This window comes from Pteropus medius, unplaced genomic scaffold, assembly GCF_902729225.1.
Source record: "Pteropus medius unplaced genomic scaffold, Ma_sr-lr_union100, whole genome shotgun sequence".
Taxonomy (NCBI): domain Eukaryota; kingdom Metazoa; phylum Chordata; class Mammalia; order Chiroptera; family Pteropodidae; genus Pteropus; species Pteropus medius.
In genome coordinates this window covers 10759704-10783022 of record NW_024346667.1, presented here as the reverse complement: position 1 = coordinate 10783022, position 23319 = coordinate 10759704, and the positions used below count along the sequence as shown (strand labels likewise).

The following is a 23319-nucleotide window of genomic DNA, read 5'->3' as shown; positions in this document are numbered from 1 at the left end:
TTCCCAGGGCCAGTCGCGTACTGAACGAACTCTTTTGCCCTGGATTTTCCCCTGACTAGACATAAGCATCTGGAGAGTGATATATATTTTTTTGACCTAGGTCTCTTGCATCTAGAATGCTGGGGAATCTTTTCAAGACAGAAAAAAAAAAGTTATCTTAGTCTTTAAACAAGTTTTCACCTCGCCACCACGAAACAGGCCAGATACCCTTGTGTCATCCATTCAGCTATTGTTGAAGCCCGCAGCACAAGGACTCCATAAAACTCAACATAAACAGAAAGGCCATGCTGTCTACAAATATCGTCCAATGTGCATGGCTGCATAGCTGTATTCTATTTGAGGGACCTCATTATCTAGGAAATGATTTCCTACTTCATTGTCTCAAATCGCATCATCCACAAAGGATTAAGATAAATGTTTTCCTGAAAGAACATCATCTTTCCTGAAACCTCCTGTTTGCATAGTACCTTTCGGTGCCATCCCAGCTTTCTCTGCTTAAATAGTGGCTGCACAGCAAACTCTGAAATAGAAATATTATATACTAGAATCTTACTATCAGGAGGGGACAAAAATCACTGTCGGAGAGGAGTTAAAGGCACTGTAATGTAAAAGCCTATCTTATGGGAAAGAATCAGAGAGCTATGTGGCCTTTATGAATTGACTGAAAAACCAACAGACAGATTACTGTACACCACCGAGGCCTTTTGACACAAGAGGGAGGAGGGTCCAGCTATATGAAAAGATGTTGGCTTGAACATTTTTTTAAGCTTTCAGCAATCAGCACAATCTTGCCAGACCTCCCATTTATTTTTAAAATGATTTTATATTAGTTTCGGATATACAGTACAATGGCTAGACATTTATTATAATTTATGAAGTGATCCCCCCGATTACTCTGGCACCCATCTGGGTCTACACACAGCCATTACAATAATATTGACGATATTCCCTATGCCCTACGCTACATCCTGTGGCTGTTTTGTAATTCATTTATACTTCTTCATCCCTTTACCTTTTTCACCCAGTCCTCCCATCTCCCTCCCTTCTGGTAATCACCAGTTTGTTCTCTGTATCTGTGAGTCTGTTTTTGTTTAGTTTGTTTGTTTCTTTTGTTCCTTAGATTCCACATAAAAGTAAAATCATATGGTATTCATCTTTTTCTCTCTGACTTATTTCACTCAGCATAATACCCTCTAGGTCCATCCACGTTGTTGCAAATAATAAGATTTCGGGTTTTTTTATGGCTGAGTAATATTCCATTGTATATATGAACCGTAAACTTTATCCAATCATCTACTTAATGGGCAATTAGGTTGCTTTGGTATCTTGGCTACTGTGAATAGCGCTGCCGTGAACTTAGGGGTACATAGATCTTTACAAACTAGTGTTTTGGTTTTCTTTGGATAAGTACCCAAAAGTACAATTGCTGGGTCAAAAGACAGTTCTATTTTTAATTTTTTAAGGAACCTCCAAACTGTTTTCCAATTTGCAGTCCCACCGGTAGTGGACAAAGGTTCCCTTCTCTCTTCATCCTCGCCAACGCTTGTTTTTTGATTTACTGATGATAGCGATTTTGAAAGGTGTGAGGTAAAATCTCATTGTGGTTTTAATTTGCATTTCTCTGATGATTCGTGACCTTGAGCACCTTTTCATATGTCTGTTGGCCATCTGTATGTCCTCTTTGGAGAAATACCTATCTATTCAGGTCTTCTGCCCCATTTTTTCACTGGACTGTTTGTTGTTGAGTTGGCGGACCTCCCATTTACATAGGAGAAGCTGTGCTATCATTGCAAAGTTTAGGAAAATGGGTTACAATAGGCTATAATAATTGAATTATGCTTTATCCATAACAAATCATGTTCCCCTGAAGTTCCAGTGTGTTTTGAATTAACACCAAAGAATTCTTAACCCCACCAACTGGCAAATACAGGAATTTCAACTGTTCTGATATAATGACTCTGAGTTACCCACTATTAATTTCCTACCTTCCAACCTACTAATCAACCAAAAACAGTCTGAATCGCTTATGAAATTACACAGGGAAGAAAGCCCCTTCAGGCAGAGATCGCTTTCATCCTCCAAGCACAGCAAATTACAAGCTGAAAATAGCTTTTGATTCACATTAACATTTTGAATATAGTTTCTAAAACTTACCTTTAAACAGTCGTGAACTAAGGATGGGATACAAATTGGTAAATGTTACTATTGATATAACTTTCTTTCCATGTTCTGAGAGTCATACCTTTGAATTTAAAAGACACTAAATGTTTATCTGTTCCAAAGGGGATAGGGCAGATAGGAGACTGAATGGAAAAGAATCCAAAGTACATGAATTTCAAATTATATTAAGAAAAATGTTTTTTAATGGATGGAAAGTATAAACGCAAAAAATGCAAGGTCTTCTATTAGGAAAAAATAGATATTTCGATCAATGAGCAAAAGTGCTTTGAATGTCATTAGAACCAATTTAAAATTATGACCTGCATCATCTTAGAAAGCAGCAGTTTTCCAACAATTTGCAGTCATATTCAGAAAAAAAAGGCTGCGTTTAACAGGACAGGTACACAGCTAACATCTGCAAACAAATTCACACACACAACACAGGAACTTAAGTCAAGTAATCCAATCATTCCTGAATTCACCGCGATAATGTGATATTGCCACCGCTCGGCTAATTATAACTCATGCAGGAAGCAGCCCAGTTGGCGTGCAAGTGAAATGATCAGAACGTGAACATTTTAGAATAAATCAAGTACCTGATAGTTTCATGAGAAGTTCAGATGCTGCTTTGACTGACATATCCCGCCTTAGCACATTCCCTTTCCCTTCCTGGGGCTTTAGTGTGTCCTCAGAGATGCTTGGGGCTGGCACTTCAGTTTCTGGGCTAAACACATAGCTGGACCGAGGCAAGGCGGCACTGAGGGCCTCCTCTTCTTTAGGCTCCTCTTTCACTTTAAAGTTAAGATTCATGGGCTCCTTCTGATTTGCAGCTATCAAAAGAAGAAAGGGATTATATACATATATACACACACACACATATATATACACACACACATAAAAGGCCGCTCGCCCTCTTAGCTGCCCCCACCTTAATGAAGTATGGATGTACAATCACATATTGTTAACAGCAGGAGGGACCACGACCTAATCAAAATCACTGAGCTCTGGGCACAAAAACACAAAACACTCCACGAGCGTGTGGGCTTCTGAACCTTTCGGACCTATCCTATTTTAGGCAGCGCCGCCTCTACAAAGTGTTCGGGCACTTTCTCCTTGGTTTCCCTCTACATCTTCCTTCCTGTAGATGCTGCTGCCTCCCTGACCTGTTTGTATTCTCCCTCCCTAATCCTATTATAGAATAATGCCTTCAGGCAGTTATTCTGCCATAAAATATTGAATACAAACATGAGTCAGAGGGAATATCCAAAGTGAAAACCTGAGGTGGGGTGTAAAGTGAGGATGGAGAATTTGCCAGAGAGAAAAGCTCAGACGAGAAATATATCGCTTTGCCTTCTTATAAGCCACCACTGACCCGTAAACAGGGGCATGTATTTGGCTTTGTTTTTTGGGTCCATGTCTGTAGTCCAGGTCATCTCTGAGACCACGATAAGCATTTTTAAAAAATAAAATTTTATTTTGGAAAAATTTTAGATTTGCAGAGCAGTTGCAGGGATGGCTCGAACAGTTCCCACATCGCCTTCACCCTGCGTTCTCTGATGGCGACATCGTCTACAACCACGATGCATTCGTCAGAACGAAGAAATTCACATTACTATGATCTAAACTCCGGGTTTTCTTCAGATTTCACCAGTTTTTCCACTTATGTCCTTTTTCCATTTTTAGCACGGTGGGCTGGTGTGGAGTATGTGGTCAGGGCAGAGCTCACTGGCCTATTATGGGATGGAGTCTGTGGCTGGGCTACATCATACCACGTCTTCACCCACTAAGCTAACAGGAAAGACCAAGAAGGAAGGCAAGCATCCTCTCCCACCACTTGTCGCTTTCATAGGCATCTTGCTCCACTTTAAAGGGCCATGTGGTAGGAACTTTAGGTTTCTTATACTGGGTGTGTTTGTCTTGCAAGAAGATCCCATCCTAATACAGAGTTCTTAGTAACACTTATTAGAATGAACTTTAAGCCCGTCTCTGCCTAACAAATAAAAAGAAGAAAATAACTCCCCACAGCAAACACCTATCACCCCTTGCCTCTGGCCACTACACAAACACAAAGTCCTTTCTTCCTACATCATGCCTCTCTAAGCATGGATATTCTGGAATCACAAATTCATACAAGTCGGCATATTTGGAAACTGTACTCTAGGGGATCAATGTGACATTTGAAAGTTTTGCTACCAGAAAGAGGAAGGGCTAGAACTGGAACTGAGGTCCACGGGCTTCCACCCTATGACCCTCACCTGCCTCTACCATACCGCGGCTCCACTTCCGGGCCCTGTGTCATAATGACACTTGCATGTAGGTTGACCTTCAAGTCTCCGCTAAAATACCACTTTCTCAATGAAGTCTAATCTACCTTGTGAAAACTGCAACCCCCGCCCCCACAATACTCCCAATCTCTCGTACCCGACTCTAATCTTCCTTTTTTTCCTCCAAATATATATCCCCTGATAACATACTGTTATGGATTGAATTGTTTCCCCTCCCCCAAATTCATATATCAAAACCTAATCCCCGTTGTGATTGTATCTGGAGATAGGGAGGTAATCCAACATGACTGCCGTCCTCATGAAAAGAGAAACACGTGAGGACACGGCGAGAAGGTGGCCATCATCAAGCCGAGGAGAGAGAGGCCTCAGGAGAAACCATACCAGCGGACACCCTGATCTTGGACCTCCAGCCTCCACAACTGTGAGAAATAAATTTCTGTTGTTTCGGCCACTCAGTCTGTGGTATTTTGTTATGGCAGCCCAAACAGACTAATCACATACCATATAATTTTCTTATTTGTTAACCATTTATGGTCTGTTCTTCATGAAGGCAATTATCTTTTTTTTTTTTTTTAATGCTGATGGATCTTGAGTGCCCAGAACAGTGTCCAGCACATAGTAGGTGTTATATATATTATATATATACATTTTTTTTTTGATGAATAAAATACGTTGGCCACAAGTTAGTGACATTGGATGGCACTCCACTATTACCCGTGGTAAACAAAAACTAAGAATCTCAAAATACTCCACCAAGGGCAAAATCAGAAGTGCTTTCCCTGGGTCTGATCGTTGTTAGGCTGGGGATAAGGCCTTAGAGATAAAGTTAAAAGCTCTTCTGCAGCACCTACTGAGGTGTCTCTGAGTAATTACTTGAACTCTGGCATTACTAAAGGCATCCAGACATCAAGGAAAGTGCTTAAAATCTAGCCCTTTGGGGACAATGCCATCAGAATCTGAACCAAAGACGGTCTCTAGAGCAATCTGCAACAAGTACAAATTTCCAGCCTCTACCAAGAAGGTAGCTCCTAATAGGACTTTGTTTATTTAGTGCTTCTCTGCTCTTTCAACCACCTCCTGGGGTTTTGCTAACAACCTTCTAAAGCTTCTCTGACCCCAAACTCTTCTTCCAGAACCTTCAGAAAACCCTTTCTCAAGAGCTTTCTGGTTAGTCACGACAGTGTAATTAAATGGTGTGTAATCTATTATGTCTGTAACTTTAATTCCTTGGGAAGGAATAATAGAAAGTGAATGATTAGGTTTTTAAAAAATTGTTTCAGTGCTGCATCTTCTATTTTAAAACTTATAAAAAATTCTAAGTTGAGGCTAGAAAAAAGACAAGAAACTATTGAGGCCCTAGAAGCAAATCCCAACTTCTAGAGAGGGCAATATCATGCTTATATTCTCTGAGGATATAAGAAGCTTCTGGAAGCATCAGTCAGAAGATATGCTACGTAAGAGTTAAGAAAAAAACCAAGCTATTTAGCGTTGTTAGTACAACGCAGATTTAATGGATCTTCAATAAGACACTTTAAAAAACAACAGGCAAGCTGTATGTTGCTGAATTATAAATTTGCAAGGCACTTTCTACCTGGTTTTCATTCTGACAATGTCAAGAATGACATGAAACTTGTAAAGTAGTGGAGAAATGTAAATATAGCGACAAATATATATATGTATATATATACATAGCTAATGATATGTCAAAAAAAACATGTGGGAGACACTTGTTTGCTCAAGTTTTGGTTCCCTAAACATTTGGATCTAAATAAAAGATGTAAAAATAGAAATATGAAGGCTACCCTGCTTTCTTTCAATTACAAGAAAAATTTGCACTGAGAACAGTATGTAAAGCCTTTATTTTAAAATTAACATGACTGAATAATTGCCATCATTTTTCATTTTATAAAGTAAAAAACAAAAAAACCCCAGATTTTCTACAGAGAAAGGTGGAATTAAAAGATGTTTTCTTTTTTCTTTAGAGAACGCCTGGAGAAAAGTAATCATTCTGACTCACTGCATAGTCTTGAACTTCATTCTTACTACTAACAAAAAGATTTGTGCACATATAGAATTTAATTCATAAAAAGACTTTCACAGCACCTTCCTTGACGTCTGTGGATGCTATCTAAAAGCTTCCAGGTACTCCACTGTTAACACAGTGAGGAAGCCCGGCTGACCCAAAGGCCCGTTCTCTTGTGTTTGTCCCAAACATTTTAGGACCTGAGCACTCTGATTACAAATGCTGTACATCTATCTGTAAGTTCACGCACTCAATAGAGCTGGGCTGCCATTTAGAGGAAACAAATTGGCTTTTTGAGGATTTACAGAGGATTCAAGATAAAGGTTAATATGGGAATGGAATGGGAAAGCCATTCTAATAGGCAAGCATCAACAAGTTGTAAATGAAACTGCTCTTTAAAGCAAAGGTGTCATCAGGTTACCTGGAGATTCCCTCCAAGCACACCTCCCCCTTGAGGAAAATCATACAGAACTTCCTTTAAAGACCATTATTTGTTTCAATTCAGCCTAAAACCAGCATTTGAATAGTTACACTGAAACTGATCCTGTCCATCAACCACAGAAGATAGATATCATTGCATCTTCATTTTATAGGTGAGGAAATTAAGGTCCTAAGAGGTTAATAGACTGACCCCCTTTCCCCTCAAAAGTCACAGAACCGCCAGACTCTGAGCTTCTGGCTAAAAGTGCACCGCATCTCTCTCTAGGACAGCCCAGCCTTCTTTAAGAAAGATACTAACCTAAGCAGCAGGGCGACAGGCCTTGGAAAGTAAGTGATACGGAGTGGACCAAACATCGTTCTTTGTAAAGATGGGAAGCGTGAGGTGTGACGTGAAGGTAAGGGACATTTTCCGGTAGGGAAGAATTCTGTGAAGATTTGACTAAGAGGGTGGAAGAGGAGGAACAAACTGCAACATGACAGCTTTCGTTCTGTTAGTTCCCTCTGGTGAAGGAAAATGACATTTTCCTTGAGTTGAATAAGACAGAGCTCTCTTTCACCTCAGAGTCTAGTCATTTTTGTGACTGCTGAACTACTACCTGAAAAAGCTACACCGGGGAGAGGTCTACTTACTATTTCACCCCAATGCCGAGCCAAAGACTCTTGGACTTGGAAGGGACCGTAGACGACTGGTTTCCAAACTGTGTTCCAAGGAACCCTGGAAGATGCTTCAGAGGTTCCAACAGATGTTTGTTTTAAATTTAAGTTTTTAAGATTGTTTTTAAATTAATTCAAAATTTAATTTTAAAATGAGCACCCTCGGCTGCTTTATATATAAAATGTCAACCCACTGAAGACCATGAATATGTTAACTTGTTAATTCAGGTTTATGTATCACCTGGAATAGTTTCTCTTGCCATCATAAAAGTGTTAGAGATCTATCATTAATAAGAAAGTGGTCGATCTTTAAAAAAATCCACATATGTGCATGTGTATCCATGTAAAACTATACAATCACGGTCCTGCTAGAGTCTACAGCATATCTTAGGTCAGGCTTTTTCAACCTTGGCACCACTGACATTCTGGGCTGGATAATCTGCTACGGGAGACTGGTCCTGCCATTGTAGGAGGTTATCACCATCCCTGGGCCTTTACCCACCAGATGCCGATAGCACTTCCTAGTCGTGACAACAAAAAATTCCCCCAGGTTTTGCTCACTGTTCCCTGGGCATACCCTGGTTGAGAACCACTGCCTTAAATTAAATGTCAGAATAGGTATAAGTATATCTGCTTTGGTGAAGCTTCTGACCTTGGATGACAGATAGATGTAGATATATAGATATATCTGGATATATCATTGATAGAGCACCTACTACGGGCCAAGGGGTATGCTAAGTGTTTACCTGGATTAATTTCTCTGGTCCTCATGACAACCTTTTGAAGTAGGTACTACTGATTTCCCCATTTTGCAGATGAGGAATCTGAGACTAGAGATTAAACAAATTTCCAAATAATAGTTGATTGACTAGTAACCAAGAGTTAATACAGAAGGATAGATGGCTTTAGTGCATACTGAAAGTTGTTGATGCTTCTTCTCTGCCATTTATTATAATAAGGAATGAGGGCAGTTGCTAAATGTTGTCAACTTTGAAACAATAACTTTTTATTATTACATTCTTCTTTCAAGTATCTGAATACATTTAAGTAAAGGGATCCTAAGATTACAAGGTGAATTGTTTGCAATCTACCCTCATTTGCCACAATGTCCCTATGTAAACACTGTTTCTTGAACCTGCAATCAGAGAAATAAATTTAGAGATATACTAGATGCTTATATTGCTTATACCCCACCTGATCATAACACTAATTTCACATTTTGTGCTTTTCAAATAGCAACTCTTTTCTAATTGTTTGACTTTTTAAGTAAATAAATGTATTAAATGTGAACTAAGAAATAATTATATTTAAAAAGTGCATGTTCTATGTATTTTACATGTTGAGTGTGCACTTAAGATTGTTTTAAAAAATGGTTTACTGCTTAAAAAACAAACAAAATGAAAACCGTTACTGTTTTCCACTCCCTACTTTTACAATAAGAAAATGTAAGCTCAGAGAATAATATGGCCTTTTAAAAATCACATAGCTTGTTAATGATCGAACCAGCATCAGAGCTCAAGATTACTCTCCAGACTACAGACTGACACTGTGATAATCACCCACGTTCCTTTGTAAGTATATGTAACTATGTATGACCTGGCTGGGGATCTGGAATTTTGTGATAATTTTATGTACTTTAAGTATGAAAAAACTGCCTTCTGAAATCATATAAGGAAAGCTGAAATTTAATTAAATAATAACAATAGTGGGGGATGACTTAGATGTTAAGCATATTACATCTAAATAGAATATTTAAAACATGAGCTAAATATTTTTAAATCTTGCTCTTCAATAAGGTAAACTACTTAGTTTGCCTTAAGTAGTTGTACAATTAGTGTTTAGTTAAGTTTTAACCATCTCCTATTTCTCATTAATCCCCACCTGAGCTAATCCTTGGCCACACTTAAGGATCTATGTCCCCAAACCAACACTGCACAGGTCCCCAATGACAGCTTCTACAATTATCGGCACAGTGACAAAGGGAAAACGAAACAGCCTCTGCTGCAGGGTCAAGGGCGACAACAATGAGTGGTGCCTCAAGAACTATAAAATAAATAAATAAGGTTTTTCTCCATGAACTAAACTACCAAACCCAGCAAGCACATAATGAGCAAAAGTAGCTATCTGCAGAAATCCACTTAACAGACAGGATATCTCCCTTGTCAAAAGCAGGAAGGACAAGTCCTGGAAAACCAATCAAGCCGTGAGTAAATGTGAAAGAAAGCTGTATTTTAAATTCATACTATTAAATCCAAAGAATGAAATGTATGAATAGCGAGAAATGATTGGAGACTAGAAAAAAGACAGCCTAAAGACTGCATAATATATTTCCAACACTTCTCAGGGAAGTTCATGACCATCTGCCCCAAATGACATCTCCTCTTGATTGCTAAACTTGTCATTTTAAATTACTCTGCCAACAATCTAGTTCATACATCAGTTTTTTAATGATTTATGTCATCACGGAACACCCAGAGAGTCTGAAGAACTCTGGGCTGTGGTAGATTCTTAAATGGCCAGAGTGTTCCCCGCTCCCTAAAAACCCACTCCTTGGCAATGTGAGTTTGCTGCTCTTCCCTTTCAGAGGTGGAGTCGATTTTCTCACTCTTTGAATCTGGGCTGGAGTTGGAGGTTGCTTTGGTCAACAGAAGGTAGTGGAAGTGACGCTGGGCCATTTCCGAGCCTAGCCTTCGGAGGTCTTGCACACTTCTGCTCTCTCCTTGGAACCCTGCCCAGCTGCCATGTGAACGACCCTGGGCCAGCCCACTGAAGGATGAGAGACCCTGGGAAGCAGAGAGAAGCCATCCCAGCTGAGGTCGTCCTAGACTAGCCAGCCCCCAGCCAACCTGGCAACGGACTGCAGATGGATGAGTCAGCCCAGGAGAGGCCAGAAGAAGCACCCTATTGAGCCATGCCCAGATTGCCAAGCCACAAAGTCATAAACTAAGAAAATGGTTATTGTTTAGAGCTGCTAAATTGTGGAACAGTTTGTTACTTAACTGTGGGAGACCCGAGTTCCTAGATTTGGCCCTACAAACTGAGGTCCTGGAACATAAGACATGAGACAACACCAAAGTAACTCGAAACCTTCGAGGCTTCCTTTAAACAGCCTGCTTACTTTCCACAGACCTCCACTCTCTATTCCATCTTCTTTCTTAAGCATTACGGAGGTGGTTGTGAATTCGCAAATCTTTTTTAAGTGAAGTAATATCACAACCTTTGAAAACCTGACTTCTAGAATGTAATAGTTTTCTTATAACCCATCATGGAATGCATTGTGGATGATACAATGATAAAGGTGTTATAAAAGAAACATTATCTCCCCGCACAGCAACTTGAAACAGTTGGAGCAGCAAGACTAACAAAGAAATAGAACGTACCAGCAATAATAGAAGTACCAGCCTGGGTGATAAAGACTCTAAGTATCACTGGAATTCATGATGGGGGCGAGCAGCAAAGACCAAAAAAAAGGAAGAGGTTTTACTAAAGAACTGGGAACTATTCTTGGAAGAATGGCTAGTCTTTGCATAGGCCAGGCAGTAGAGGGAGGCTATCACAGGAATGGGGCCGACGTTGCTAGAAATTCTCTACAAAGATACAGGACCGCTGTGGGTCAGAGGTGCATTAAAATAGTTATTTTAGCTTTAATGACATTATTAACTATTTTTTAGAAAAAGTCTTCCCCCCATTTTATCTAACGGGAAGATGATACATGAAACTCCACAGTTCAACCAGACCCCTGGAACAGCATGAGTAAAGGCAGAAAATGGAAATGAGAGGCATCTATCTATAAGCTGGTGAAGACCGCGAACATTTTTCTTGAGAGGAGTGGGAATACGGTTACTCAGCAGAAAAGAGCCAGGTGGCCATAGCCTGATACCAGAGGTATTAGCAGAGTCCTTCAGAATGTGCAGGAGGGCCTGGGGATGGAGACGGTGACGGGGAGGGACCTGGAGGGGAAGGTGTAGGTGTGAGGTGATGGCCGGGAAGGGCTGCACAGGAAGGGAGGAACTGTAGATCTATTTTGAAGACAAAATATTTAACCAGATTAGTGACTGAATTAACATGCATTAGAAATGATGCCATGGTTCAAAGCCAAGGAAAACAAACAGTGAGGCAGACGAGGTCAAAAACCAGTTCGCTCAGCCGAGAAAAAAAATTAGGTAATAGCTAATTAAGTGGTCATGAGCCAAGGCTTTGCAGTTGGGCTGAGCTGAATCTTTGCTCCGTTCCTTGTAGCTGAAGCCTTTTAGCCCCAGCTTCCTCATCTATAAAATAGGTTCAATATTATTAACCCCATAGGGCCATTGAGAGGGTTAAGTGAGAAAATTACATGAAGTTTTGGCAAAGTGCCTGGCTCACTGTAAACACAATTGATTAGTAATAATGCTTATAATAATAATAGTGGAGGAAGTAACAATAGTAACAACAGTAATAAGTAGAAGAAAGTGTACTTCTGAGGGAGAGAAGAAAATGAGCTGATTTCGGTTTTGCAGAAACATAGCTTTTGAAAAATTTTCCCAGGGGTTGATGGAGGTAAAAATTATTTGGGAGGCAATTCTAGAAGTGGACACGCTTTATCCAGCACAGCGAGAAAAGAAAGATCTGGAGTCTGGTCACGGCCCTTTTATAGGATTTATGCTGAGTCGTGGTTTCCTCATCTAATGCTTGTTATCGGACGATGGATTTGGAAATAACACTGTACACTAAAAAGCTCTTTGGAAACATAAGTTGTCCTTATTGTTACTGCTCTATTTGCACTAAATAATTCCTGAAAAGCTTACAAGTATTATTGCAACTTCCAATGGCGTCTAACACACAACACGCAGAGAAAGGTGCCCGTGCTGGAGATGTGCTAACTCTACAACATCGAAGGACAGAGAATGGAGCCGAGTTCCGGTTCGGCTGCTTCCTTACTTTGTGATTTGGGTATAGGCAGCTTGGGGTGGGGGCAGTAGGGAATACCAGAGCCAGGTCCCCTGAATCAGAATCCTGGTTCCGCAGTTATTAGCTATGTAAACTTGGGCGAGTCTCTTAACTTTTCTGTTTCTTAGTTTTCATCTGTAAAATGGGAATAGTATCTTGCTATAAGGTTGTTATGAAGTTCAAATGCATTAAATGGCACAGAGTAAGTGCTATATAAGTAACTGTTAAGGAAAAATAATAAACAATGAGTCAATGTCACAAAGTCTCTGGTGGAAGTTCGGCACATGTGTGTAAGTCCAGGTCCCATTTTCTTATAATGTCACCTGCTCCTTTCTGTCACTCAAATCAGTCCTCGTTTCATGGAGTAGCAAGTCGCTGAAAAACGGGAAAGAGTCACACTCTCCCTCTCCTTGGAATCACCACCAGGCTCAATAAAATCCAGGATTTCAAGAGTGTTCAGGCTGCCTGCATGTATAAGACGCCTAAATGCAGCGTGACACCAGGTCACGTGATCAGCGGCAGCAAGGCAGGTTTAAAAAGGAAGGCCAAACTAGAGATGTGAAGGAAGGTGGTCGGGGAAGACACCTAAGCACGGGGAGTGGGAGAAGCCGCTGGCCATTGGCACTGACGTCTTAGGGACCACACGGCACAAGGATGGCTCGTTTGTTGAGAAGTTTTACAGAAAGCCAGGCGGAGCCACCAGGCGATAAGGAAGACCCGGGTTCCTGGGCATCTCCCCTTCTTCCTCCTCCAGCAACACAAACAAAAGTAGCACAGCATCGGGAGCTGCCGTGCACGAGCTAACCATGCTGTCACCACAGATGCATAAAATTGTTTGAAATGGATGGAAATGCAGAACAAAGGCCTATGGGACATAAACCCATTCACCGACCCCTCTTCATTTATACAAGAAAACCTTTGCTATTTTATGGCTGAGCTCCTAATAAATTAAAAACGATTCGGCTTCTATCCATCTGTGAGTTGCTGCTTTAAAAAGTCCATCTCTCCTGGTTAAAATTATTTTGGCCTCAGTTTTATGAAAGTAATAGAATGTGGGAGAAAGTATAAATTTCCTTTTGCCAGTTTCCAAATTAAAAATAGTTGAAATGACTTGTATCTTTTATTTTCGAAAACCAGGGACAAAAAGATATTCCCAGCCAACAACTGAGGTGCCAAGTTTCTGTCAACTGCTTGGTTGTAATTTGGAGAGCTAGAATTAAATTATATATCTTGAAAAGTGTAGTTTTCAGAAAGAGAATTGACGCAAGGCCACTGCAGGCAACTTTGAATCAGGCTTCGAGTGAGGATACGCCCAGCTCCTCGATGTTCTACATGAGTCTTGAGACTTTCTAGTTCGAACTAGAGAACGTTTAGATGCTTCTTTTCATTCTCCTGTCATGAGGCCCCGTGAGGGAAAAACATGGGGCTCAGTGAGCATGACTCACTCGGGCCTCTCATTCACGTCAACCTGGACCTCTGGTGAATGCTTCGGAGGTCCCCCATTCATGGTCTAGGATAGAAAGCAGGGAAGAGAGCTGTACTGAAAAAAACTGTACCGGGTACCAAGTTTATAGCCCCCATCAGTGGTCTTCGGTCTTGGCTGCATTTGAGAATCATCTGAGGATTTTAAAGAAAATACCAATGACTAGGCCCTATCCTAGACCAATTAAATCATAATTTCTGGGACTGGGGCCGGACCCTGGCATTAACACGCACCCCTCCACAAGTAAGTTTAATATGCAGCCTGTTAGAACTGTTTCTAGATACAAGATAATGGAGAGAAGGCACAGAAGCAGCAGTCTCTTAAGCACTCTAAGGTCACCTCGGCCCTGCACACCCCTGGTCATGGGACACCTGAGTCACTTGCTCTGACATACGACAATCTGCACATGTGTTCTGGCTCCCAAAAAAGATCTATGTGAATACGTAGGGCTGTAGTCCTCAAAGGCCTGCCTTCTCAGCCAAAACCTTGAGCAAAGTTTATGAAAGTATTTTCCCCTGGCCCAGGAGGCCAGCAGCAGGTGCTGCCCCCTCTCTTCTCGGAATCGATCGGGGGGCTGAGCCTGAGAAGCCTCGGCTCCAGGGGGCAACATGACTCTTGAAGGACCAAGGAATGTTAAGTGTGGGCTCGGGCAGAAGAGCCGATGGTTCGGAGAAGGGGTCTGATTTCACACACACTGGGAAATGTCAAAACCAGGGTGGGGGTGGGAGAAGGATTCAGAGTCCATTTAAATAGCATATTCCACGGTGACTTTTAATTCCACTGGGTTCCCTTTAGTCATCTTTCTGCTCAGTTTAGATGAAGGAGCAAGAAAGACCCCTCTTAATAACCCAGCAAGAAAGAATCAAGTGTTTTCCATCTCTCTTTTGGAAACAAGTAGGTATGTACACGCCTGAATTTGTCACTGTCCCCCAGTTCTGCAGACAGCGATGTGGCTGGCACAGAGACTCGCAGACTCGGTGCCCACAAACAGCTGCACCCTGCAGCCCAGCAGGTGCACGCACAGAGCCCAGCTCAAAAATTCGTCGCAAGAACAATGGCGCCGTTATGACGCCGAGGGACAAGGCCCGATGCTCACCACTACTGCGCTACATTTGATGAAGGAAAGAGCTAGAAACTCTGCCGCAGCTCTCTGGGATTTGGCCTTTTGGTCTGGGATCACAGCCACAGACACAGCCAGGCACAGCACCACAGTGACAGCCGCTATCAATTATAGGGCCCGACCAACCAAAGAGTTAGTGGAATTTAAAAACAAAATCCCTCCAGAAAATGTATTTCTCTCTTTTTAACGTATTTTCTCCTCCCATGGGCTGCACTGCCACAGTCACCAAGTTTACATTTACATCCAAATACGCACACACACACAAAATTACCGATGCATCTCACTCCCCGGTGACTTTATAACAGGTTGCTAGGTAACAGAGCACACAAGTCAGGTTTCAGGACCTCTAGTAAGCCACCATAAAATAACTGCATGGGCCTTTTGCATAAATAGTGTGCATTTGTTATCCGTTTTCTTCTGCCAATTGATCAGTTGGTAAATACTGCGACTGCCAAACTGTAAACAAGTCCCCATCAATAGCTAATCGAGAAAACAGATCACAACATAAGGCTTTGGTGCAGAGTCTCACCCCAACCTACCAACATGCTTCTCTGCTGGTGTCCCTCCTGCTTGCAATTCTGGCTCTCAGCAGCCGCAGCCTTAAGTTAAGCTCCCTGAGACTGAGGCTGGAGTTAGCTACGGCTGGATGTGGGGCACCCAGAGCTGAGCCGAGCAGGAGTGGTGTCTCACACACCAAGTGTTTTATCCAATCCTTCCTTCACCCCCTCTCGCCTTCCTGCAGGCTTGAAAACTTCCTGGACTTGTGGAGGGAAGGGAGTAATCCCTTAGTGAGGTTACAGCCCCCACTTCGTTTCCCCATTTGTTAAGTAAGGAACAGTCTCCCTTTCTAAGCTCTGTTAAGTGAAGGTGGCATTCGCATTCCATTTCTTGGGAACACACTTGAAGAGCCCCCCAAAAGGAGCCCCTTTTGCTATATTGGCAGAAGAAACCATCAAGGGAGATTCTCAAGGGTCAGCAGCAACAGGGACACTAGAAGCCTGAGCTTTCCCCATTTTCAAGAATGTTTCCATATAAAAGTCGACATGTCTAGAAGCCCATTTCCCCTGAGGGGAGAGGGAGAAGGCCAGAAGGAGAGAGGGAACCGTGCTCTTCTGAGCCAGAGTCGGATGCAGTTTAGTTCTTGGGCCTTGAGCCTTCCCAGGGCGGGACCTCCTGGCAGCGCAGGGTGGGCCGCCTCCCCTAACAGTCTGCTCTCTGTTCCCGCTCCGCTCAGTTCTGTGACGCCTCATTTCCATCCCTTACCTTTTCTCATTTCTTCCAACTAGTGTCATGCACTCCCGAGGGGCAAAGATCTGGGGTGACGGGGACGTTGCGAGAAACCTGACTGAAGTGTCACTGAGCACAGGGTCTTCAGGGTGACGCTCAACCTCTAATTCACCTGGCAATGACATTTAGTGAAATGCGACTCACAGTCCATTTAAAGGAAGGCGGTGACCAATTATTCTCCATTTAAAAGGGTATTGTCAATCTCCAAAGAGCTGAAATGGCATTTGGAAACCATCATGGGGACTGCCGTCTTCACTGCAAGACAGAACCAATTCTCAGCCAACCTTTCCCCACCCTCCACGTCGCTTCTAAAATGTAAAATCATACGTTTAAAAACGTAATAAGTAGCAGCACAATCCCAGGACATGTTTCATCATTCCAAAAGAGAGTCAGGAGAAACAGCCTCCCTCCATGGCTCTATGTCCTCTTTTCAACTCGACGACTTAATCAAAGAAATCGAAAAAAAAAAAAAGACAAAAACTGAAAGAAACATCCCATGTCATTTGATGGCGAAAGTGATATCAATGAATAAGAATTAATTTTTACAACTTGTACCTTATCTTCTTTCCAAATGGCATTGGGGAAGTTGCAAAGGAATTTTTAAAATAAATGCCAATTCCACTGTACACGGGGTACCTAGAGTAGTCACGCTCGTGGAGATAGAAAGCCGAAGAGTGGTTGCCACGAGCTGGGGGAGGGCAAGTGGGGAGTTATCATCTAACAGGTATAAGGTTTAGGTTCGGGAAGATGAAGACACTGCAGAGACGGAGGGTGGTGACGTTTCTGCAACAACGTGAATGTACTTAAGGCCAAAGAACAGTACTAAAAAATGGTTAATTTCATGTTGGGTATATTTTACCAAAATGAACACTTTTCCATTGGAAGAAAAATTTTAAGATAATCTTTATCGTTTGCTCAAATTTTAAAAGTCTCTAATTCCTAATGGTTGTCTCTGTATACGCGTCCTTTAAAAAGCTTTCAAATTAAAACAAATAAAGAATTCGAATAATGCAAAATGAGAGGTTCCATACAAGCACTTTAAAGAACTCCATGCAGAGACGAGGGAAATAGGGACCAAGGTCACACAAAGAACTGCCACCAACCTGGCTCACCATGTGACCTTTCCCCCACAACAAGAACCCATAAAGGAGAAAAACCAGAAGGAAATCAACAATGTCTATTGTTTCTAGATCCAAACCACAGCAATACCTACTCCCAAAGGACTGCAAAAAAAGGAGAACATTTATGAAGGTGCAGACTATTAGAATTTAAAGGGACTTTGAAATCACCTGGTCCTGCCAGTTCATTTCACAGATGAGGATACTGGTAGAGAGGGAATGAGAGAGAGAGAGAGAGACAGAGAAAGAGAGGATACAACCCTAGTCAAGTACCTGACAGCTTCATGAGAAAATCAGACGCCATCTTAACAGAGATGTCCTGGCTGAACAATGCTGACGCACTGTTGGCCACATACTCGGACGGGTCTTTCAGCTTTGTGTGGTTGGCCGGCCTGTCGGCAGCATTCAGGGTAAAGGAGGCTGGCAGGCCGTTATCTTCCTTGGGTTCCTCCTTCACCAGCAAAGGCGAGACGCCAGCCCCACCCTGGCTAGTCCTCTCTGGAGTGTTGGCCGTCATCATGGTCCCCACTAGCTCTGTCCCTCCTCCTTCCCTTTGCTGCCCCAGGCAGGCACTGTCACTGAGGTGGGGAGATCCCTTGACATCTGGGTCTGGGATCTCCTCCTTCACCTTGGCTTCTGTCCTCAGGAAGTGCTGATGGCAGCGCATGTGGAGTTTCAGGCTGAAGTGGCGTGAGGAAGTGAAAGGGCATAGCTGGCACTGGAAGGTCTCTCCCCGGTCCTGGTGCTGGTGAACCTGACGAGGAAGCAAGAAGAGTGAGCTGTCCACCGTGCGCCGCACGCCTTGCCGCGCAGACGCAGGTCATCGGCAATGTCCTCAGCGCACAGGGGGCTGGCCCGGGAACAAAATAACCAGAGGAGCATTTCATCCCTGGGCTCCAGCTAATGGGGCTGTCCCTAAACATAGAGCGGGTCCGTTATCAGAGCCAGGCTCACAACCGAGGATGCCGTCTGCCTGCGGAGGCCGTTCGCGGGGGAATCCTCTCAACGGTCTAGTCATCTGATCCTAGTCGATGTCTTCAGAAAAAAATTAGTATAAACCCAGGAGAATATCGACTTACATAATTACTAATTAGGGGTCAAAAGAGGTAACCTGTCAAGTAACTCCTCTCATAATGATAACGCTTTGCACGTACCCAGTTATTGCCAGCCGGAGAATTAGTTATGTTTTGCAAACATAATTTCAGTTTTCAAAATGCTTCTCTAGCATTTTAATGAAGAATATGAAAAATAATGCATTTCGACCGTATTCCCATTTCACAGGCAGGGAAATCGAGACTCTGGAGTGAGTGGCTTGAGCAAAATTACATTAGAAGAAAGTAGAGTGGGGAAAAACCCCGGTCGGATCCCCACCGAGGGTTCTCAGTGAGAGGAAACCAGCGCTTTCAAATGTGGGGATACCACGCTCAGATTCTGATGTCTGGAAAGAAAGAACGCAGACTTTTCAATCCAGTTCCGGTCCTGCATGCACGCATATACCTGTAAAACTTGAGAGAAACTTTTTTTCTTCCTGTCATTACCAAATTTAGTGCTTGAAAAAGTGAGGAAATCATTGCATGGGCCCAAGCCAAGGCTTCGAGCTGGCAGGTGCTCACGAGCTCGTAACTTCCCCTTTCATCTCTGCCAATGAACTTCAGCGCTGACCTGCTGCACCCTGCTATTTCAGGACTGGCCCTCCCTTGAGTAGAAACTGCCAATTGTGTAGACTTGGGCCAAACAATTTGGGGAGTTGTATGATCTAGAGAAACGAGTCAGTGATTGGAATTTAAAACCAAAATGACACTGACGTTTCATCTTTCGGTGGTGATCTGAGTGAGATTTGAACCCGCATCTAAGGAAGGTTAAAGGCTAGTTTGTTAATCCACTACACCACCTGGCCCATCTGTATAGACTTCCTTTCCAAGACAGCAAGTTTTACTACAGCTGTTTATGCATTCTGAATGCAATCCAAAAGTATTATTCACCAGCCAAAGCATACTTTTAAATAATGTTAAGTGACCAACAAAAGCAAAGAAATTAAACATTAATGGTGAGATCCTGTCGCTACAGCACCCCACTGTGGCTTTTTGAAAAAAACAAGAGAAGAGATTCTGGGTCTCCCCAAAGCATGAAAGCATGAATTTCTCAACAGAAATCACCATATAAACTTAAATTCAGTTGCAGCAAAGCCTTGCTCATTAAAGCCTTTCTCTGCCAGGTCCAGAGGGGCTGGGGATGAGGGGGTGGGGCGCACGCTGTCGCTGGCTGTGAACACTGCCCCTCTCTGCTCTTTCACAAGCCAGGGAGTTCACTTCGGAGCTGACTGGTTCATTTGCTTTCTCACAGAATTGCGAAGATTTCCCCACCACGTCTTCCACCCAATTCACGCAGAGGCAGGCACTTCGGTGGGGCCTCAGGTCACAGCCCCAGGAGACCGTGACAGGTGCTGCCCAAGGCATGCCCTGGAACCAGGTGGTAAAGGTCACGAGGCAGAAAGCTTCCGCAGTCCCTGGGAGCAGTGCGGGGGACAGATTCCGTGGCAGAAGTGTCCTTCCATCTACTGACCCAGGAGAGGAGAGGAGCTAATCCAAGAACAGAAGCTCCGGAAGCAGCTTCTGGAAGAAGGGAAAACACAGAGCACGAGCCCAATTTCTAAAGTCAAAAGTGGTCCTGCATGGAAAAGAGTCCACGCAAGGATTTTATGTGGCTTCTTTTCCACCACGTCCTGGCCTTGCTGCATGTAGTTGTGGAGAAATTAGTGACCGTTTAAAGGAAAAACAGTGGATGTGATGTTGCCTTTCCCACTATAATTTTATTTGAGCTACATCTTCCCACAGGGGCTATCTACAGCACTTGGCCTTAGGGGGAAGCATGAGCTCCATGCTCCAGCTAGTTTCTCCCCTTCTCTCCTGACCGAAAAGCACTTTCTCTTACAATTTTTATTCTCTTTAGCCTTTATTCTCTTTAACATGGGCTTTAAGATCCCTTAGTCTGCTAATGACCAAACAGACAAACAAACAAACAAAAACGCTCATCTACAGCACGTCACTCTTTCCAGGCCACGTAGAGATGTCCTTATCGACTGGTCATTTCGTACCAGGAGCACGTCGCCCACTTTAAAAGGTGGGGGGTAAGGCGCTGTAGCATCATCATTAGGTACCTCTCCTGCAGTGGAGTGAACGTGAGGGAAGCCTTGGGAAACACCTACTCCACCCCCTCCCCCCCGTCCCAGGGGGCCTGGCCAGGCAGGGAAGGGGCTTACCCTAGAGTCACAGCGCCTGAGAAGGCGGGCGACAGATGACTGGAGCTCGCGCCCTGACACGTGTACCCTGTCTCGCTATTACTCACCAGCGCTCTGTCTTAGCCGTCCTCCTCGCCTTTTCTGCTCAATTCTAGCTCGTGAATTTCGCGTTGAATTCATGTCAGCTCACTCATCCAGGAAAGTTGTAAAAGACTTAATGGAAATCTAAGATAACCCTGAGGAAGCTGGAGGCATTTACATCTCCTTCCGCAGCTGCTCATAAAAACATTTGCACAATATGTCGGGGAGGAAAGGCAGGCTTCGAAAAGCATTCGGGGCCTAGCGCCCAGTAGGAACACTGTTGATACTCTATTTGTTGAACAAATAGAGTAGAATCCCACTTTTTTCTTAAATATTAATCTATATAATCAATATAGAAGGATATATACTAGAATGGTACTAACAGTTATTTCTGTGTGATGAGATTGAGGGTCAATTTTTTTAATGCTTTTTGTTCAAGAGTTTTTCTAAATTCTCAACACTAAAGACATGTCTCAAAAAGAGAAAAGCAATAAAATGTATTTTAGAGTAATGTCACTAATTTATTTCTGAATGTAAACAGTAATATATATTCAGACGGCTTTTGGGTAATAATTACTATATTAGCTACACTTACTGAGTGTTTCTCCACGCTGGACACTCTGTTAAGTGGCTTATGTCTACTATCTCATTTAACTCTCATAAACAACGCATGAGATAGATCACATGATCATTATCTCCACAGAGAGAAATGGAAACTTAGAGAGGTTAAATGATTGGCCCAAAGTCTCACAGCCACTGAAAGTCATGGAACTGAGATTCTAACTAAGGCTCTTCTGACCACACAGTTTGAGATCTTCATCTATAGGCTATGCTGCCCCCACTTCTTAGGCAGAATTCATTTTAGAAAATCTCTCCATAGTTGTCGTCTCCGGTGAACCCAGTAGAAGACATCTATTCCTAAGACCACAGCCATTATATTTCTATACAGGCTATACTTGCAAAACTTAGCACAATTAAAGTACGTCTAATAAAAGTAAAACCACAAATTCTGTAAAGAATTTTAAAAGGCCCATAAGGGAGGTGTAGAGCAGAGAAAAGAAACACTACACCATTTGATAAAATTAAACTTGCATGAGCCCTTCTCACACTTCCCTTATCAAAAGCTCCAGTCATAGCTCAACAGGTTAGGACACAATGAGTTTGAATAAAGTAGTAATTTCACACAACTGCTTTATCGTACTGGTTATTGATTTGTTCTGAAAGCATTCTAAGACCTCGTGACCCGCAAAGCCCTTGCAGTTCTCATCTGTAACACTGTCATGGCCGACCGTCTGTATCATCAAGGCACCCAACTCATCTCCCTGTAGTTTCAGGGTCAGTAGTTCCTGCTCTTGAAAACCCAGCTTTTTTTCCATGGGTTTATAAATAGGTTGTTTTAAGTGACCCTGAGCTGAAACCAAGCTTACAAGGTGTCAGGCGAGATGCAAGTTTCCTGCTCACTGAAGCTTTAAATTTGCCAGACCTGATCTCTGAACACAGCGTAGGACATAGTAATGCAAACAAATTTTAGTTTTAAAGGCGTTTCTTTTGAAGCCTCATCCTGCTAATGAAATCCACTCTGCAGGTGTAAAATATGAGATTTCACTTTGGGAAGAGGTGATAGAGGATGAGGAGGGTTAAAGTAAAAACTAAGTAGGCTCGCTGAAATTCAACCAACCAAAACTCCTAGTTAAATGGATTCTGAAGATAAAGGGCATGATACTCCCAAGAGAAAAAGGCAAATTATAGAAAACAAATTATATCATGGATTTATTTTTTTTTTTACTCTTCTATGCCATTTCCTAAAGTCAGTAGACAGACGTTCCTTCTGATCACATTTATTTTAGGGCTACTATTATGAACAGTGAGTACTGATCTAGTCAGAAGGATTAGACTACAAGATTTAGAAAAAAGCAAATATCTTAATTATGTCTATGTACCATACTTCTTATGGCAGGAAAGTAAAAACTGCATAAACAATGTCAACAGCCAAACCATACTAAAAATATCAGTGAAAACAATTGTTGTTATTACCTAGGTTAAATGAGAGTTATTAAAATTAAACAACTATTCTGTCAGATACTTTGCTAATATTATCTCCTTAAATATTAATAACAGCTCTTCCAAACATCATTGTTCCCATTTAACAGATGAGAAGATTAAGAGTCTCAAGGCTCATTTGGTCAAGGCCACTTAGCTAGTAAATTGCACAGTAAGATTTAAATGAGGATCTATCAAATTCAAAAGCCCATGCTCTTTTGATCTTTTGAGTCTCCTCCTTGAATTTCAGACAAAACTCTTAGTATTAATGGGGTCAGCTAAAAAAATTCTAGACTACTAAGTTTTCCTCCTTCTCACAAAATAGTGACACCTAGACTTTACTCAGTGCTCTATGTATTTATATTACAGGAGCAAGCCCTCCACTGTTTGCAGTAAGACCCTGAAAACAATGTCCTTAGATGCTTAGTAAGTGTGATCCTGGGAATGATGACAGCTCAAACAC

The 23319-nt window shown here is 42.3% G+C and overlaps 1 protein-coding gene across 4 annotated transcripts in view; it reads right to left on the bottom strand.

Annotated features, from left to right (window-relative positions):
* ZNF827 (zinc finger protein 827) overlaps nt 1–23319 on the bottom strand; it is a 146264-nt gene that overhangs the window by 83603 nt on the left and 39342 nt on the right. For all 4 annotated transcript variants that reach the window (XM_039876027.1, XM_039876026.1, XM_039876025.1 and 1 more), the window contains 2 exons: nt 17771–18251; nt 2757–2990 (listed from right to left, as the gene is read on the bottom strand). In XM_039876027.1, coding sequence (XP_039731961.1) covers nt 2757–2990; nt 17771–18251 — 715 coding nt within the window. The remainder of the gene's footprint in view (nt 1–2756; nt 2991–17770; nt 18252–23319) is intronic.